At 42.2% G+C, this 20,512-nt stretch overlaps 1 protein-coding gene across 2 annotated transcripts in view; it reads left to right on the top strand.

Annotated features, from left to right (window-relative positions):
- SORCS3 (sortilin related VPS10 domain containing receptor 3) overlaps positions 1-20,512 on the top strand; it is a 680,789-nt gene that overhangs the window by 630,901 nt on the left and 29,376 nt on the right. For both annotated transcript variants that reach the window (XM_056530530.1, XM_056530531.1), the window contains exon 20: positions 10,295-10,428. In XM_056530530.1, coding sequence (XP_056386505.1) covers positions 10,295-10,428 — 134 coding nt within the window. The remainder of the gene's footprint in view (positions 1-10,294; positions 10,429-20,512) is intronic.

The raw sequence follows: 20,512 nt of genomic DNA, 5'->3' as shown, positions 1-20,512 counted from the left end.
TCTCTCACAATGGCCCTGATTTATCAATCAGCTTGAAACCCTAATTATCTGTTTCTTCCCATAGCAACCAATCACTTTCACTTTACAAGAGCTCGTTAAGATTCAAATACTGAGCTGTGATTGGTTGCTATGGGAAAAAAAACAGACAATTAGGGTTTCAGGCGTACGCCCCCTACCATAGACTTACATTGAGGGGGCGTGGCCATGATGTCACAACCCCGCAGCCCACACCCATCGTTCAGAACTAAATCTTCCAAATGCTGTGGCAGTGGAGTACCCCTTTAAGATATGTCACTTAACATAAAGGAGAACTCCAGCCAAAACTAACTCATCCTTTATCCACAGGATAAAGGGGGGGGGGGGGTTGTCTGACCACAGGAACACCCTGGCAATTTTTTTTTTCCAGTGGAGTACCCCTTTAAGTTAAGTCACTAAACTAAACCCCATCCCAACCAATGGATTTCTGCAGTTTTTTTTTGTTTTGTTTTTTAAGTTTTTCAGTGGAGTACCCCTTAAAGCTTCTGAGCCCCAATGCAAAATGAGTTAAAGGGGACCCCCAAACCTACTGTGTGCAGTTTATAATGCTGGTTAGTGTTGCTTGCGAATATTCACAATGCAAATTTTATTCGCGAATATCGCATATTTGCGAATTCGTGAATATTCGCGAATGTAGCTCTATATATTCGTAATTACGAATATTCGTTTATTTATTTATTTTTTTTCTTTCACAGTACACATCACAGTGATCATCCCTCTCTGCTTCCAGCTTGTGTGGTGTAAAGAAGGCTCTAATACTACTGTGTGAGACTGGCGTGCGAATTTTCACATATGCGAATTTTCGCTTACATTAATTTATATGATAATTTTCGCATACGCGCATTTTTCGCATACGCGCATTTTTCGCATACGCGAAAATAAAACGAGGAATGTCACGAATATGCGAATATTCACGAATATATGACGAATATTCGTCCATATATTCGCGAATATTCGCGAATTCGAATATGGCCTATGCGCTCAACACTAATGCTGGTGTCCTTAGGTCCCATTGAGACACTGTTGCAGCTCCTCCCCTTATTACTACAGTCCTGAATAAGGGGTTAAAATAGCGACATACTTTTCTCTGAGCACTCGGCGCCATTCATAACCTCCGATCTCATAAGGTAGAAGAGAAGTCTGCAGAATGTGGGAAACTTTTAGATACAGAGACCATTATGGAGTCCCGGATGTATTCATATGATAATGCTAATTGTATTCATTTATAGACAGTATGGTAAACGCACAAAGAGCGGTATAGCTAAATACCGTATATATGAATCTCTAAATATTCTTATGTAAATGTAGAGAATGTAAATGGTAGAGATTTGCTATGCCATATCTTTACTGCACAGGACTATTGCTGAGCTGTATGGAGTTTTACAGGGCTAAAAATAAAAAATGGCTACTTTCTTCCTGAAACAGTGTCCTACCTGTCCATGGGTATTGCCTGATTTAAAGGGGTTATCCAGGAAAAAACTTTTTTATTTATTTATATATATATACTGGCTCCAGAAAGTTAAACAGATTTGTAAATTACTTCTATTAAAAAATCTTAATCCTTTCAGTACTTATGAGCTTCTGAAGTTAATGTTGTTCTTTTCTGTCTAAATCCTCTCTGATGACACCTGTCTCGGGAAACGCCCAGTTTAAAAGCAAATCCCCATAGCAAACCTCTTCTAAACTGGGCGTTTCCCGAGACAGGTGTCATCAGAGAGGATTTAGACAGAAAAGAACTACCTTAACTTCAGAAGCTCATAAGCACTGAAAGGATTAAGATTTTTTTTTATAGAAGTAATTTACAAATCTGTTTAACTTTCTGGAGCCAGTTGATATATATATATATATATATATATATATATATATAAAAAGTTTTTTCCTGGAATATCCCTTTAAGATAACTCCTCCAACAACCGGCAGGATCAATCAGGCGCTGAGACCAAGATGGAGATAAGGGATTTTTATTACCCACAATGCAACGCGTTTCGCGGGAAGTCCACTTCTTCAGGCATTCGATGCCTGAAGAAGCGGACTTCCCAAGAAACGCGTTGCATTGTGGGTAATAAAAATCCCTTATCTCCATCTTGGTCTCAGCGCCTGATTGATCCTGCCGGTTGTTGGAGGAGTTATCTTGAAATCATTTGAATGTTGGCGAGGAGGGGCTGCAGAGACCTATTACCCCATTGTTGTACTTGGATGGAGTACAACTCGCCTATGTAAGCGCAGTTTACATTGAGCGTTTTTCCTTCATCCCAAGGTATTACACAACGGAGCGCATCCTGCTTTTTATCTTCTATGGGTATTGCCTGTCATTGTAGCTGCAGTACCACATACAACCTGTGAACGGATGTGGCGCTGTACTATGAAGGGAATTTATCAAGGGATATACACAAGTTTTTTGTGTATATTTGTCGCAAAAATGTTGCATGAGCAACTTTTTGTGTGATATTTGTGGTACGTCAGTTGAACAGATGTTTTACACGAGATCTGCTTCTTTCTTTGCAGTGGTCAGTGATTTTCCCCAAAAATATGCAGATTGGTCGCACAGCCTTCAATTACACAAAAAACCTACAGCAGGAGAGACCTGCTCACAAAAAGTCATACAAAAGTCTCAGAGAAGGGGGGGTCTTACAAAGTGGTGTTCCGAACTGAAATTTCACTAAAAAGTGTACTAGCCCCTATTTATCACAGGCCCTGCACCATTTAAATGGGTATTCCAGGACAAAACTATATATATATATATATATGAGAACTGGCTCCAGAAAGTTAAATAGATTTGTAAATTACTTCCATAAAAAAAATCTTAATCCTTCCAGTACTTATGATCTGCTGAAGTTGAGTTGTTCTTTTCTGTCTAAGTGCTCTCTGATGACACCTGTCTCGGGAGCTGTCCTGAGTAGAAATGAATCGCCATAGCAAACCTTTTGCGCTCCAGACAGTTCCTGAGACAAGCAGAGATGTCAGCAGAGAGCACTGTTGCCAGACAAAAAAGAACAACTCAACTTCAGCAGCTGTTAACTATTGGAATGATTAAGATTTTTTTAATAGAAGTAAATTACAAATCTGTTTAACTTTCTGGAGCCAGTTGATATAAAAAAAAAAGTTTTTTCCTGGATAACCCCTTTGATAAATTTGGTGCATGTACCACAACTACACCATCAAGACCTGAGTATAAAATCAGTGCACCTGCACTGACTTTAATAAATCTCTGTGACCATCATGACATAGTCCACTGTTTCCCAACCGGGGTGCCTCCAGCTGTTGCAAAACTACAACTTCCAGCATACTCAGACAACCGTTGGCTTTATCTAAAATTTGCAGTTCTCCTAGAGCTGGTGAGCGGGGCTCCCTCCTCCTCCCGTCCATAGACTTGTATTGTTTGTCTTGCAGACACAAGACAAAGCTGAGCTGATTTTCTTGGTTTGATTTGCTTGATAACAGGAGAAATAAACATTTTTTCTCTAATAAGGTCTCGTTCACATTGCGGTCAGACTCGGCTATTTGGAGTTCCGTCGGCAATCCAGCCAGTAGGACAGGAGTTTATTGGAGAGAAAAATAATGCAAGCACAATTTTTTTCTCCCCTAAAATCCTGTAAAATTATGCAAGTGAATGGGGTCCATCATGTCCCGGTAGTAGCCGTTTGCATCCGACTCGTTTTAGGATCTGAACGGCTCCAAAAAAGCTAAACAAAAAAAAAGTTAGGGGTTAGGATTAGGGGTTAGGATTAGGGTTAGATAACCTTAGGGTTAGGGGTTAGGATTAGGGGTTAGGGTTATGATTAGGGGTTAGGGTTATGATTAGGGGTTAGGGTTATGATTAGGGATTAGAGGTTAGGATTAGGGATTAGGATTAGTGGTTAGGATTAAGGGTTAGTGTTAGCTGTTAGGATTAGGGTTTGGGCCATAATCGAAATTGCGATATTTCATGAATATATGGACGAATATTCGTGCTATATTCACGAAATTCACATATTTACTATGTTTGTTCTCTTTTTTTCATGCGAAAGTTCGTAATTTCGCTTTCACCTAAGAGAAAGGAGGGATTGGTGCCCTCTGACTGGAAGTGCCAATATTCGTGAATATTTGCATATTTGCAAATATTTGCATATTTGCAAATATTCACATATTCGTAAAAAAAAAAAAGGAATATTCGTCATTACGAATATTCTAAATATTCGCAAAATCGTAAAGTACTAATATTAATGGTAAAGGTTTGCATTTCGAATATTTGCCCTCAACAATAGTTAGGATTAGGGTTAGGGGTTAGGATTAGGGTTAGATGTTAAGATTAGGGTTAGGGGTTAGGGTTATGATTAGGGGTTAGGGTTATGATTAGAATGATAGGATTAGGGTTAGGATTAGGGTTACAGGTTAGAATTAGGGATAGGGGTTAGGATTAGGGGTTAGAGGTTATGATTGGAATGTTAGGATTAGGGTTAGAGGTTAGGGGTTAGGTTTAGGGGTTAGGGTTATGATTAGGGGTTAGGGTTAGAGGTTAGGAGTTAGGATTAGGGAGTGAGAGGGTTTGGGGTTAGGATTAGGGGTTAGGGTTATGATTAGAATGTTAGGGGTTAGGATTAGGGTTAGGGTTATGATTAGGGGTTAGGATTAGGGTTACAATTAGGGGTTAGGATTAGGGGTTTGGATTAGGGTTACAATTAGGGGTTAGGATTAGGGGTTAGGATTAGAGGTTAGGAGTTAGGATTAGGGTTATGATTAGAATGTTAGGGGTTAGGGGTTAGGATTAGGGTTAGGATTAGGGTTAGGGTTACAATTAGGGGTTAGGATTAGGGGTTAGGATTAGGGTTACAATTAGGGGTTAGGATTAGGGGTTAGGATTAGAGGTTAGGAGTTAGGATTAGGGTTAGGGAGTGAGAGGGAGTCGGCTGTAAAGCAGAAAACTGTGTCCCTGTGCAGAGGGTCGCATTCCACTACAAGGACACAGTTTTCTTCATTACACCGGTCCCTATGATGGACTCCACAATGAAAGCTGTAAAACCCAATTAAAAGCCATTGGGCACTGGTGGGTATTTGGTGCAGGATGGATCCAGCCCTGCATTGTATGACCAGACCTGCACCCTCTTATATCCCTGAAAAGTCTTGTTCACACGACGGAATATCTGAGTGGAATTGGGTGGAAAAATTCAGTTCGTAAATTCCATTGCGGCCGACTCTTATTGTTTTCAGTGAGTTCCTGCTGCACCGCTGGCACCCAGCAGAAACATCTACTGCTGCGGAAATTCCGATTTCAGCCTGACAGACTGACGTGTCAATTCTTCGGCCATGTTCAGACAGCAGAATTTGTATGTGGAATTCCGCTGAAGAATTCTGCCGAAATGTACTACCCATAGACTTCAATGGGATTCCGCTGTCCCATTCACACAACGGAATTTCTGCGGCTGCAATTCTGCATTCCGCAAAATTTCAAGACCTGCCTTTAAGGGGGCACTCCAGTGCAGGAGCTCGTATCCCCTATGCAAAGGATAGGGGATAAGTGTCTGATTATGGAGGGTCCGACCGCTGGGACCCCCGCGATCTCCTGCATGGCACCTTGACAGTCCCCAGGAAGGGGGCATGTCGACCCCTGCATGAAGTGGCGGCTGAAATGCCCCCTCCAAAGCATCTCGAAGGGAACGCTGTATTTTGGGGCTCTCCCATAGAAATACATGGAGGGAGTGCGACGGCCGCTTCTTCGCGTGGGGGTCAGCATGCTCCCTTCCTGAGGAGAGCCGGGGCGCCATGCAGGAGATCACAAGGGGGTCCCATCGGTAAGACCCCCCTGTGATCTAAAACGTATCCTGCACTGGAATACTCCTTTTAATTTTGAGGAAAACCATTGAAGTCAGTGGGGCTTGGAATTCCAACAGAATTCTGCGTTTTTAGTTCCTTTATGGAAATTGCGCAAATTGCTGAAAATTCCGTCAACTGAACATAGCATTTCTGCGGGAATCTACTTGTAAATGCTTTCTTTGGAGACAGCGCGTTTCTGAGAGGCCCATGTTCTGCCTATGAAATGCTGTGTGAACATAGTCCAACCCAGTGTGTGCCTCCAGCTGTTGCACAACTACAACTCCCAGCATGCCCGGACAGCCAACGGCTGTCCGGGCATGCTGGGAGTTGTAGTTTTGCAGCAGCCGGAGGCACACTGGTTGGGAAACAATGGTCTAACCTCTATAGTTGCTTACTGAGGGGTAAAAAGTTTCTTCTTCATTAGTTGGCCGCACGGATTTTGGAATATGTCTCGGCCTTCATCACCCTGACTTTGCATTGTACATATTAAAACCATTGGTGTGGCCTCAGGATCGCCCATATGGAGCAGTTAATATACTGAGAGACAGGGTAACCAAGGCATTTTATCATTTTAAGTTATCCCGCTGAAGGATGAAATGTGCCCTGAAACTTTATGACGGTAATAATCCCTCCACAAATCAATCATGTTCGCCTTTAACTACCTGTTATTAAAGCGGTTACTGTTCTTGGCGTCACCTTGGTCCATTAAATAACAAAAGGAGCCGTAAGCCGGAGATATCAAACTAATTTCCTCCAGCTTGTTACATTTTATTGGCTAAATCAAAGTTTACTGGCAAAATATCTTCCCCTAACAAAGGTGCCTGGCCCGCCGGTTACTTCTTCACCCGCCGCCACCTACGTACATAGATTCAACCGCCGATAAATCTTTTTGACTTATTAGTTCAAAGGAACTTAAAGGGGTTATCCAGGAAAAAACTTATATATGTGTGTGTATCCAAAAAAGAATAGGGCGGCACTCCAGCGATCCAAATGTACAAAAATAACTTTATTCACCCAATAGTGAAGCAACGTTTCAACCTTCTCAATGAGGAAAAAGACCTCATTGAGAACGTTGAAACGTTGCTTCACTATTGGGTGAATAAAGTTATTTTTGTACATTTGGATCAACTGGCTCCAGAAAGTTAAACAGATTTGTAAATTACTTCTATTAAAAAATCTTAATCCTTTCAGTACTTATGAGGTGCTGAAGTTGAGTTGTTCTTTTCTGTCTAAGTGCTCTCTGATGACACCTGTCTCGGGAACTGTCCAGAGTAGAAGCAAATCCCCATAGCAAACCTCTTCTACTCTGTGCAGTTCCCGGGACAAGCAGAGATGTCAGCAGAGAGCACTGTTGCCAGACAGAACATAACAACTCAACTTCAGCAGCTGATAATTATTGGAAGGATTAAGATTTTTTAATAGAAGTAATTTAAAAATCTGTTTAACTTTCTGGAGCCAGTTGATATGTAAATAAAAAGTTATTTTTCCCGGAATACCCCTTTAAATATGCCCAAAAACCTGTGGTGCAAGTTGTTACCATGAGAATCGACTCAAGGTGGTTCCTGTTACAGAACCTAAATGGGTACCGTAAGATTAAAAAATTTTTTTTTTAGATGTTGTACATTTTGTCAAAAAATAAACCTTTCTAATATACATCATAGAAAATAGTGATCAGTTTTTTTTTTTTTTTTTTAATAGAAATTATAGCTTATTAAAAAAGACCACTAGGGGCCCCATACCATCCAGAACATTATCCTGTCCGGCTACAGTGTAATCTTTGTCCCAGCTGAAGCACAGACCGCGACAAAAAACAGGAAGTGAGGGCGGGACTAGCACTCCTCTGTGCTCACTCCTGTCCTATCAGACTGCAGCAGGAAAACAGAGAGGAGGGGGTTACAGAGCAGGCTGCCGTGATTGGATGAAGAGACACAGCACAGCAGACTCAGGGAGGAAGTGAATGCATGGTGAGTGAAGGCGGGCTCAGTGCTTGCCTCGGACATGCCCCCTCCCTGAGCAGTGGATGTCAGAATGAGTGAGCAGCAGAACAGAGGGATTTGCGAGCCAAATGCAGAAGCTGCACACATAAAAAAGACATTCTCATGCTCTAGTTAATAACAGATAAAGGATAATTTTTTTCTGTATGACAAGAGGAACTTCAATACTTACCATAATACCATGATGGCGCTAAAGCTTATCACAGTGCATCCTATCAAAAGGGCCTGTTCACACTACAGAATTTGCTTGCAGCAGAATCCCATTGATCTCATTGGGATCCTGCTGCTCATTTCACACTTCGAACATTAGATTCTGCCGGAAGATGGAACATGTCAGAGGAGTCATGCTACTATGCTTAAAGGGGTACTTCACTTCCCCAGCGTTTGGAATATTTTGTTCCGAACGCTAGGTGTGGGCTGCGGGGGTCGTGACGTCACAACCACGCCCCCTCATGATGTCACGTCGGGCCCACACCCCTCGTGATGTCACGTCACGCCCCCTCCAAGCAAGTCTATGGGAGGGGGCGTGACACGCACCTCCCGTAGACTTGCATTGAGGGGGTGTGGCGTGATGTCACCAGGGGCGTGGCCATGAAATAACGACCCCCGCAGCCTGCACCAGCATTCGGAACAAAATATTTCAAATGCTGGGACAGTAGGGTACCCCTTAAAGTGAAGGAGATGGCACTAAGGGTCCATTTACACTACATGTAGCCACAATGGCCACCAATATCAATTGGCGCTCGAAGCAAATGAAAACCCACCATCTCCTTTGACGACCATGCACTTCCGAGTGGATTCCGCCAAAAAGTAGTGTGCACGGTGCAGCAGAATCCCATTGAAAACAATGGGAGGCCGTTTCAACTGAATTTCCGAGCTGAATTTCTCTGCTCGGAAATAATGTAGTGTAAATGGCCCCTACTCTCCGCAGCATATTGCCGCAAGCTAAAGTGCTGTTTCCGGAGGGGACTGCTTTCACAGAATCTGTATGAAATTTCATTTTGGAAAATTTGGCACGGAAGCCTGTAATGTGTACGGGCCTTAAAAGGATACTCTGTCCCTAGACATCTTATCCCCCTATTCAAAGGACAGGTGATAAGATGTCTGACTGCAGATGGGTCCCCCGCGATCTCTATGCAGCATACAGCATTTGTTTAGGACGCTGGGTGCGGGTGGAGAGGGTCATGACATCACGGTCTCGCCCCTCATGATGTCACACCACGCCCCCTCAATGCAAGTCTATAGACTTGCATTGAGGGAGCGCGGCGTGATGTCACATGGGGCATGACCGTGATGTCACGACCACCGCCAAGCGTTCGGAACAAAATATTACGAATGCTGGGGCAGCATAGTACCCATTTAACAGTCACATTTATGTTTACTACCCGTATGAGACCCTAAATGGGCACTGTCACTTTAAAAATACTTTTGACAAGTAGTAGAGAGATGTCAAAAGTTTTGATCAATCAGTGTCTGGGTGTTCAGACCCCGACCAATCACTATCTGACACGCCCATTCATTACATCTCTACGCCATAGAAATACATTGAGTAGGCGTGGTTTAAATGAACTGGTGCCACAAAGTTAAACAGATTTGTAAATTACTTCTATTTAAAAATCTTAATCCTTCCAGGACTTATCAGTTGCTGTATGCTCCAGAGGAAGCAAATCCCCAAACCTCTCCTGCTCTGGACAGTTCCTGACATGGACAGAGGTGTCAGCAGAGAGCCCTGTGGTCAGACAGAAAAGAATACACAATATCCTGTGGAGCATACAGCAGCTGATAAATACTGGAAGAATTAAAGGGGTTATCCAGGAAAATACTTTTCTTTTTTATGTATATATATATATATATATATATATATATATATATATATATCAACTGGCTCTAGAAAGTTAAACAGATTTGTTAATTACTTCTATTAAAAAATCTTAATCCTTTCAGTACTTATGAGCTTCTGAAGTTAAGGTTGTTCTTTTCTGTCTAAATCCTCTCTGATGACACCTGTCTCGGGAAACGCCCAGTTTAGAAGCAAATCCTCATAGCAAACCTCTTCTAAACCGGGCGGTTACCGAGACAGGCGTCATCAGAGAGGATTTAGACAGAAAAGAACAACCTTAACTTCAGAAGCTCATAAGTACTGAAAGGATTAAGATTTTTTAATAGAAGTAATTTACAAATCTGTTTAACTTTCTGGAGCCAGTTGATATATATAAAAAAGTTTTTTTTCCTGGAATACCCCTTTAAGATTTTTGAATAGAAGTCATTTACAAATCTGTTTAACTTTCTGGCATCAGTTGATTACATTTCCCCCCCCCCCCCCCCCCCCCCACGGGAGTACCACTTTAGGCTTTTGGTACACCTGCATAGGCCAGAGGTGAAATGAACTGAACCTATATCTACATGTTAACTCTATGTAACTCTACGCACTAACTATATTTTCCTCTAATGGTCCTTTCCTTGTCCACCATCAGGTCCTATTGAGCACGTCCACCTGAGGGTGCCCTTCGTTGCCATCCGGAATAAAGAAGTGAACGTCAGCGCTGTGGTTTGGCCGTCTCACCCCGGAACACTCACTTATTTTTGGTGGGTTGGGAACAATACCAAGGTACGAGGCGCAGGTCTACGCTTTTCTTGCATCTTCACCAAAGAGAGTTGTTGTTAATTTTGGAATTAGCGGCTCAATAAGCTTCAGAGACGCTTGATATATAACGCGGTGACAACACTGGCCCAGAACGTATGGGAGGGACGGGAAGAGATGAAGACGTACCAGGGCCTTTTTTAGACTTAAAAGGGTACTCCGCTGCTCAGTGTTTGGAACAAATTGTTCTGAACGCTGGAGCTCATGACATCATAGCCCCGCCCCCTCATGAGGTCATGCCCCACCCCCTCAATGCAAGTCTATGGGAGGGGGCGTGACGACTTGGATTGAGGGGGTGGGGTGTGATGTCATGAGGGGGCGGGACTATGATGTCGCAAGCTCCCGGCGCCGGCTCCAGCATTCGGAACAGTTTGTTCCAAACGCTGAGCAGCGGAGTACCCCTTTAAGGTGGCGCTGGGCAAAATTAAAAGTGGGGCCCCAAAAGCCGAACAAGTTAGTCACATTTAGTTAATTCAGGATGTAGCATGCCAAGAGTGTTGCAAGTTTATTAACCTTTTAAGGACGCAGGGCGTACCTGTATGCCCTGCGCCCGCTCCCCTGCTCTGACGCATGCTGTCAGCCGCCAGGACCCATGTCTAATGCCATACATCACCGATCACGACGATGCCCAGCATCAACCTCTTAGACGTGGTGATCAAAGTTGAACATGAAAGTAAAACAGTTTCCGGCAGCTCAGTTAGGCTATTTGGGACCGCCTCGGTGAAATCTGCTGGATCAGCAGAGCGCTGATAACACTGATCTATGCTATGGCATAACATTGAACAGTGTATGCAATCAGAAGACTGCATGTAATAGTCCAATAAGTCCATTATAAGGACTAAAAAATGGTGTAAAAAAAAAGGTTAATAAATGGGATTTAACCCCATCCCTAATGAAAGTTTTAATCACCCCCCTTTTCCCATAAAAAAATAAATAAATATGTGGTATTGCCACGTGCCGAAATGTCCGAACTATAAAAATATAATGTTAAGTAAACCGCACGATCAATGGCGTATACGTAAAAAAATTCAAAATTGCATATTTTTGGTCATTTTGTATACCCTAAAATTTTTTTTAATAAAAAGCGATCAAAAAAAAAATGGTATCAATAAAAACTACCGACCACAACGCAAAAAAATGAGCCCTCATACATCCACATATATGGAAGAATAAAAAAGGTATAGAGGTCAGAAGATGACAATTTTAAACATACTAATTTTGGTGCATGTAGTTGTATGTTTTTAAAATTAGTATAATAAAATAAAATATACATAAATTGGGTATCCTTGTAACCATATGGATCTACAGAATAAATATGTTTCACTTTTACCGAAAAGTGCACTGCGTAGAAATGGAAGCTGCTAAAAACGACAACATTTTTTTTCAATTTTTTTCCCACAAATTTTTTTCAATTTTTTCCCCACAAATTTTTGTTATTTTGTTTTTCATCATAGATTGTGTTGTGAAATGATTGATGTCATTACAGAGTAAAATTGGTAGCGCATAAAACCAGGCCTCATATGGGTCTGTAGGTGGAAAACTGAAAGCGTTATGGTTTTTAGAAGGTGAGGAGGAAAAAACGAAAGAGGAAAAAAAGTCCTGAAAGGGTTAAAAGATCAGGAGCACAAGTCACAAAGCGTATGTCCCTGTAGACACACACAATACCGCTATACAGTAGTCCCTCAAGTTACAATATTAATTGGTTCCAGGACGACCATTGTATGTTGAAACCATTGTATGTTGAGACCAGAACTCTATGGAAACCTGGTAATTGGTTCTGAAGCCCCAAAATGTCATCCAAAAATAGGAAAAAGCTAGAATTAAAGAAAAATAAGTTGAAAACTAATATAAATAAAGCAAATCCTTACACATAAAAGTAAGAAAGATCTGCTGGGAGCTGTAATCACTGTCTATTTCAGTGTTTCCCAAAGAGGGTGCCTCCAGATGTTGCAAAACTACAACTCCCAGCATGCCCGGACAGCCTTCGGCTGTCCGGGCAAGCTGGGAGTTGTAGTTTTGCAACAGCTGGAGGCACCCTCTTTGGGAAACACTGGTCTATGTAGAGAACAGGAGCTTCTTCAGGGTAATGTCCTAAAAAAAGGAAAATGAAGCCGCCCTTACCTGATGTCCAAAGGAGCAGCTAACCCTGGCAGAGGTAAAGAGTACAGAACATGTAATACCTCCCTGTACTGTAGGGGGCGCTACCAGACACCAGTCAGTGCAAACACTTCAGTAATACAGGTAAAGAGTACAGAACATGTAATATCTCCCTGTACTGTAGGGGTCGCTACCAGACCCAGTCAGTGCACGCACTTCATTAATACAGGTAAAGAGTAGTACAGAACATGTAATACCTCCCTGTACTGTAGGGGGCGCTACCAGACCCAGTCAGTGCATGCACTTCAGTAATACAGGTAAAGAGTAGTACAGAACATGTAATACCACCCTGTACTGTAGGCGGCGCTACCAGATACCAGTCAGTGCAAACACTTCAGTAATACAGGTAAAGAGTACAGAACATGTAATACCTCCCTGTACTGTAGGGGGCGCTACCAGACACCAGTCAGTGCACGCACTTCAGTAATACAGGTAAAGAGTACAGAACATGTAATACCACCCTGTATTGTAGGGGGCGCTACCAGACACCAGTCAGTGCATACACTTCAGTAATACAGGTAAAGAGTACAGAACATGTAATACCTCCCTGTACTGTAGGGGGCGCTACCAGACACCAGTCAGTGCAAACACTTCAGTAATACAGGTAAAGAGTACAGAACATGTAATACCTCCCTGTACTGTAGGGGGCGCTACCAGACACCAGTCAGTGCATGCACTTTAGGAATACAGGGGTTTTACCAGTGAAATATCCATTCTGATTGGTCGGTTCTTCCAGCCATTGACACGTTTCGCAGATTCCATAGCATTGTATGTTCAGTCTGGTTTCAAGTTGCAATGGTCCAGAAAAGACCATTGTATGTTGAAACTATTGTATGTTGAGGCCATTGTAAGTTGAGGGATCACTGTATTATTCCTAAATAAAAACCACGATCCATAGACCAATATTCTCACATACAGTAACATATAGTGGTAGACACCCGCTATACGCTGGAACCCTGCAGACCGAATGAGGCCGGGTTCACATATATCAGGCGTCCGGCACTGGAGGGAAACCGATGCTTGAACTGATTCCATTAATTTAAATGGGACAGTTCACAATCATTCAGCATCTTAATTTTGACGCCGGATGGTTGGACACGCCGGAGAGAGAAGTTTGGATTACACCCCCTGAAATACACTACTGTGCATGTGTGTGTATATATATATATATCATAGAATACACAGCGAAACAGCGTATATAGATCAATGTATCAAAACCTTTATTAAACATGAATAAAACAGACATTTAAAATCGCATAAAATTGCAAACATAATTATATATAGCCCTTGTAATGGGCCTACCCAACCAGGGACAACCAGGGGGAAAGAGAAAAGGAGGTCAAGATATTGTACAGCAGAAAGTTCTGGCCATAAATTAAGCCAATGTATTGTAAACATTAGACACTAAGGTACGATAAACAGTCAGCACCTTTGATGGATTGCCCTCTATTATGAAAAAATGCCAATAGGGGCAAAGGCCGCTGCCAGCACTAACAATAAGAGTATATAAAATAACTTGCCTAGTGGAGACAGTAGTCGGACCTCCTGCACAAAAAAAAAAAAAAATATATATATATATATATATATATCATAGGAGAGAAACAAATATATATTTCCCAACAAGAGTGTATCCAGCTGTTGCACAACTACAACTCTCAGCATGCTGGGATTTGTAGTATATCAACAGCTGGAGGTACCCTGGTTGTGAAACATTGATATATACACACACATCGAAATCCGTGTTTCCCAATTAGGATGCCCCCAGCTATTGCAAAACTACAAATCCCAGCATGCCCAAACATATATATATATATATATATATATATATATATATGTATATATATATCAAATGTTAGCGCCATGAGATGTTGCCACCTATGCGATATTTGCTGCACTAGGGTTGGGCCTAGTGACAGATGCACCACTGTATGTTACATATATTTAAAAACCTATACATATACACATGCATACATACAACACATACATACTCACTCACACATATATCATACATGTGTATATCCATATGTGCATTACACACATACAGCACACTATATACAAATGAACTGTTTATACCACACATGTACATCTACACATTACATCTACTTACTTTTATTGAAAGCTGGCTGGATGCATTTAGATACTTTAGGAGCTGCTAGATATTCATGCCTCCTGGTGCCAGCAGACTATCTTCCCCATGTCGTCCGACAGGCAGCTAAACTGTGCGACAGCAGGAGGAGGAGACGGGGAAGGAGAGGGGGGGATGTTAAAGGAGCCTCTCACTGCCAGCACTATGCAAATGAACTCTGCAGAGACGCTCAATCCTGGATCACAGATGGGGGCCCTGGGCAATTGCCCAGTTTGCCATGCTCTAACACCGGCCCTGGACGTAACTCAGTCTTGGAGACAAGGATATGATGGCTCGATGTAGCTTTTAAGATGGGCCTGAGAATTAATGAAGCACTCCGGCCCAGCTCAAATGAGTCTGTCACATGATCTACGACATAGGTTATCCCCCTTATAAATCCCATCACCCGCTTCATTTGTTAAGTCGTAAATAATTCAAGGTTTTTCTTTATATCCTTGACTTGATTAAAGAGGCTATCTTCGGTTTAAATTAGAGATGGAATCCATCTTTTTTATGGTTATGGAAAGGCTTTTCGTCAGTCAGTGTGAAGGCACGTATAGGAAAAACTCTCTCCCCATTTAATGACTCTGGATGTTTTATGATGTCAGTGATGTCTCAGGAGGACATTTAGGATTGACATAAGGGCAGATCCTCCTTAATAGGTTTGCAGATTATTTAGCAGCCTTATTACTAGATGTTTAGTGGAAGCCAACAATATTGGCAACCTATCATACACTGTCTTGTTTTTTTATTTTCAATTTCTTTGTTAATTACATTATATTTAATTAAATATTGAAATATAAAAATATATTTAACTAATTCATTTATTAGTTACTTTTATCGATTGCAAAAACAGAAATATTCTCATTATAACATATACAATTTTTCCTAACTCTAAATCTTTTTGGGCAGATGCCTGTCATTGTTTAAATGCACACAGACATATAAGGAGAAGCAATGGCGTTTTCCAAAATTAGGGAGTAGTAACAGGATTTGTGCATGGAAAGTGAATTATCAGCAGGTTTTAACAAGCTGTAAAAAAGTATTTAATTTTGAAAATAGCAACAGGGTTGGTGTCCTAGAAAGTGCACAAAAGTGACACAAAACCCTATATGTACGGCTTTTCCACAACAATTAGTGTACCACAAAAATAATTGAAAATTGCAATTAAAACAGATTTTGCAATGACATAACAGATGCAGAAGACTCTATGTTGCTTTACTACCATTATTATACTCATTTCTGTGTTGTTTACTGTTTAGTGTCCCTCAAAGAGATCTTCACCTAACATCTGCTATCTCTTAAATGGCTACTGACGATATGTGAATAGGATTTTATAGTGGCTCTGACATCACCCCTATACTGACTCCTGGTTTCCTAGAAGAGCTGCTTAACCCCTTAAGGACCAGCGGTTTTTCCGTTTTTGCACTTTCATTTTTTCCTCCTTACCTTTAAAAAAATCATAACCCTTTCAATTTTGCACCTAAAAATCCATATGATGGCTTATTTTTTGCGCCACCAATTCTACTTTGTAATGACATCAGTCATTTTACCCAAAAATTTACGGCGAAACAGAAAAAAAATCATTGTGAGACAAAATAAAAAAAAAAATGCCATTTTGTAACTTTTGGGGGCTTCTGGTTCTACGCAGTACATTTTTTGGTAAAAATGACACCTTATCTTTATTCTGTAGGTCCATACGGTTAAAATGATACCCTACTTATATTGTTTGATTTTGTCGTACTTCTGAAAAAAAATCATAACTACATGCAGGAAAATGTATAAGTTTAAAATTGTCATCTTCTGACCCCTATAACTTTTTTATTTTATCACGTATGGGTCAGTATGAGGGCCAATTTTTTGCGCCGTGATCTGAAGTTTTTAGCGGTACCCTTTTTGTATTGATTGGACTTGTTGATCACTTTTTATTCATTTTTTCATGATATAAAAAGTGACCAAAAATACACTATTTTGGACTTGGAATATTTTTGCGCGTACGCCATTGCCCGTGCGGTTTAATTAACAATATATTTTTATAAATCGGACATTTCCGCACGCGGCGATTCCACATATGTTTATTTTTATTTACACTGTTTTTTTTTTTTTTATGGGAAAAGGTGGTGATTCAAACTTTTAATAGGGGAGGGGTTAAATGATCTTTATTCACTTTTTTTTTCACTTTTTTTTTTGCAGTGTTATAGCTCCCATAGGGACCTATAACACTGCACACACTGATCATTGTTATCCCATAGGGACCTTTAGCACTGCACACACTGATCTTTATCATTGATCACTGGTTTCTCATAAGAAATCACTGATCGATGATTCTGCCGCTTGACTGCTCATGCCTGGATCTCAGGCACTGAGCAGTCATTCGGCAATACGACACCAGGAGGCAAGGTAGGGACCCTCCTCGTGTCTAACAGCTGTTCGGGACGCCGCGGCAATCCCGAACAGCCCCCTGAGCTAACCGGCATGGTTTCACTTTCACTTTGGACGCAACATTTAACTTTGAACGCCGCGTCTGAAGGGTTAATAGAGCGCGGCACCGCGATCAATTAGCCACGGGTCCCGGCCGTTGTTAGAGGCCCCGTATTATAAAAAGGGAAAGGACTCAGGACGTATCGGTACGTCCTTGATCCTTAAGGGGTTAAAAGGCATTATGGGATTTCCTTAGGTCATGTGATCCTTTCTCATTTGTGGCTGATTTTATATTAGCAATTTTAAGTTCCAGCCAAATTGAGATTTTAGTTGGCTCAAACTTTTAGTTTCTGACCAAATTTGGCATCTATGTGTCCAGTTCTCTCATCTCTAGTACGGTTGAAAAAAAGACTCATGTCCATCAAGTTAAACCAAGAAGGGGAGAAGATGGTTGAAGGGAAAGGGGTATGGGTAAAAAGTCCTAGGTTTGAATATATGAAACTTGATTTATCCCATGAAATTATGTCTTTAGCATTTACTAAAACCATTCACACATTCTCCTACTATGTTAATTACACATTTTTTTTGTCTACAGTATGTGACATACAAGCCCCTCCCCTATTCAGAAAGGTCTTTAAGAATACATTACATTTGCATTTAAGACAAGCCCTCCTCTTGGAATTTTTGGTCGTTGGCTAGTCCCTGGCCGCCATTTTGAGACATTAAAGGGGTACTCCGCTGCTCAGCGTTTGGAACAAAATGTTCCGAACGTTTAGAGCCGGCAGCTCGTGATGGCATAGCCCCGCCCCTCATAATGTCATGCCCCGCCCCATCAATGCAAGTCTATGGGAGGGGGCGTGGCAACTGCATTTTGTTCCAAACGCTGAGTGGTGGAGTACCCCTTTAAACATGTATCATACCTCGCATAAGAGGTAAGAAAAATAAGTTCGATTTTATGTCTTCCAATACCATATAAATATAAAATTCACTTAAAAATGTAGCATGTTAGATATAGCATGTTCTGTATATACAGTAGATAATATTACAGACTTCACAATAACATACATGCACATGGACTTCATGGAAAGCTTTTGCCAATAACTTCCTATTTCCTTCACTTAGCTTTTTATTCAACTTAACTTGCCAACATTTCCCATATCTCTCTGTCTTTCAGATGCTGATTACTCAGTATTCCATCACTGTCACATCCTGACTTCCTTTTTAACTCCTTACATCCCTTTATTCCTACTATAGCACTACTTTCCATATATTTGTGTTTTCCAAACAAAATTAATCATGGTTTTGCATGTTTTAGGGCACTCCCCCCTTTTCCCTCCATCTCTAATTCATGCCTTATTTTATAAGGGCTTATCGGGATATTTCCCTCTGTATTTAAGAGGCATCCCTATTATTTCCCAGAGAAATTTCCCTCTGTAGACGCTTCTCTTTTAAGTCCTAGAGATCGGTTAAGGAGGCCCATCAGGGATAATTCCCTCTTAATTAAAGGAGTAGTCCAGTGCTGAAAAACGTATGCCCTATCCTAAGAATAGGGGATAAGTTTCAGTTCTTGGGGGGTCCGACCGCTTGGGCCCCTCGCGATCTCTTGTATGGGGCCCCGGCAGCCCGCAGGAAAGGAGCATGTTGACCACCGCACGAAGCCACTGCTGACACACCCCTTCAATACAACTCTATGGCAGAGCGCTGCCTTCGGCAATCTCCGGCTCTGCCATAGCAATGTGTTGAGGGGGCGTCTCAGCCGCCGCTTCGTTCGGTTGTCGACACCCGCTATCTGGCCAGGGAGCCAGGGCCCCTAAGGATAGGGGATACGTTTTTCAGCACTGGACTACCCCTTTAATTGACAGGCTCCCTGTCTTACTCACTGCCCTGTCTTATACAAACCCCAAGACAAACCCTAAGACAAAACCACATAAAGTACATGGACACACAGAGACCAACCACATATTACTCAAACAACATATCCTCTATAAAGGGTTCTTTTGACTCGAAGGACAAACATTATACTGAACATGCATACCTACCCCCTCGTACAAAGGAGCAGGATCAGCCCAGGAAGGACAGATAGAGGTGGCAAGATAAAGTTTTACCCTACAGCGCTGTTTTATTAATCTGTAGTTCCAGGTGTCACTTGTCCTCTTCGAGGTCCGAAGGTTTGGTAATGCAGCTTTTTCAGTCATCTTCGAGCCCACCCAGGGACACGCCAAATTGATAGGGAATTCAATGGATTCCTTCAATATGTTGTTTGATTCCAAATCAATAGTTATAAATGACAAGGCCTGGTGGAAGAATGAGTGACACAGACTCCAGCTGTATACAGACTCTTCTGACGTTTACTACAAAAAGCATGATTCTTATACAAGAAAGGATGGCACACTGCCAAATTATATATGGCTACAAACAGATGTGTCTTATCTCTAAGCAGGAAGGACAAGATGTCTTCAAACTAGGTAGCCTTGGAGCTTCTTGCAGGCTCAACTGTGGCCTTGAATCACAGGTTTCCTGGTTATAATTACTAGTGGAGTTCATAATCAGTTCATAATGAAAGAAATACAGACAAGATGGCGGCTTGTAGACTGCATGGCTGATGATATACAAGATGGAGTATAAAATATAAAAATAGTAATATAAAAGAATATATGAAAACGTATAACAAGCTGACTTGTTACGCCGAGCGCTCCGGGTCCCCGCTCCTCCCCGGAGTGCTCACAGCGTTCTCCTATTCGCAGCGCCCCGGTCAGACCTGCCGACCGGGTGCGCTGCGATAATGTTCCCAGCCGGGATGCGATTCGTGATGCGGGACGCGCCTGCTCGCGATGCGCATCCCGACTCGCTTACCAGACCCGTTCCCCGTCTGTGCTGTCCCGGCATGCATGGCCCCGCTCCTTAGGGCGCGCGCGCGCCGGGTCTGTGCGATTTAAAGGGCCGGTGCGCCACTGATTGGCGCATGAGGTTTTAATCAGTACCTTCACCTGTGCACTTCCCTACTTATACCTCACTTCCCCTGCACTCCCTTGCCGGATCTTGTTGCCATTGTGCCAGTGAAAGCGTTTCCTTGTGTGTTCCTAGCCTGTGTTCCAGACCTCCTGCCGTTGCCCCTGACTACGATCCTTGCTGCCTGCCCTGACCTTCTGCTACGTCCGACCTTGCTTTTGTCTACTCCCTTGTACCGCGCTTATCTCAGCAGTCAGAGAGGTTGAGCCGTTGCTGGTGGATACGACCTGGTTGCTACCGCCACTGCAAGACCATCCCGCTTTGCGGCGGGCTCTGGTGAATACCAGTAGCAACTTAGAACCGGTCCACCAACACGGTCCACGCCAATCCCTCTCTGGC

The sequence above is a fragment of the Hyla sarda genome, chromosome 7 (assembly GCF_029499605.1).
Source record: "Hyla sarda isolate aHylSar1 chromosome 7, aHylSar1.hap1, whole genome shotgun sequence".
In the NCBI taxonomy this organism is placed as follows: Eukaryota; Metazoa; Chordata; class Amphibia; order Anura; family Hylidae; genus Hyla; species Hyla sarda.
The sequence above is the reverse complement of the archived record's forward strand: the minus strand, read 5'-3'. Positions and strand labels throughout refer to the sequence as shown.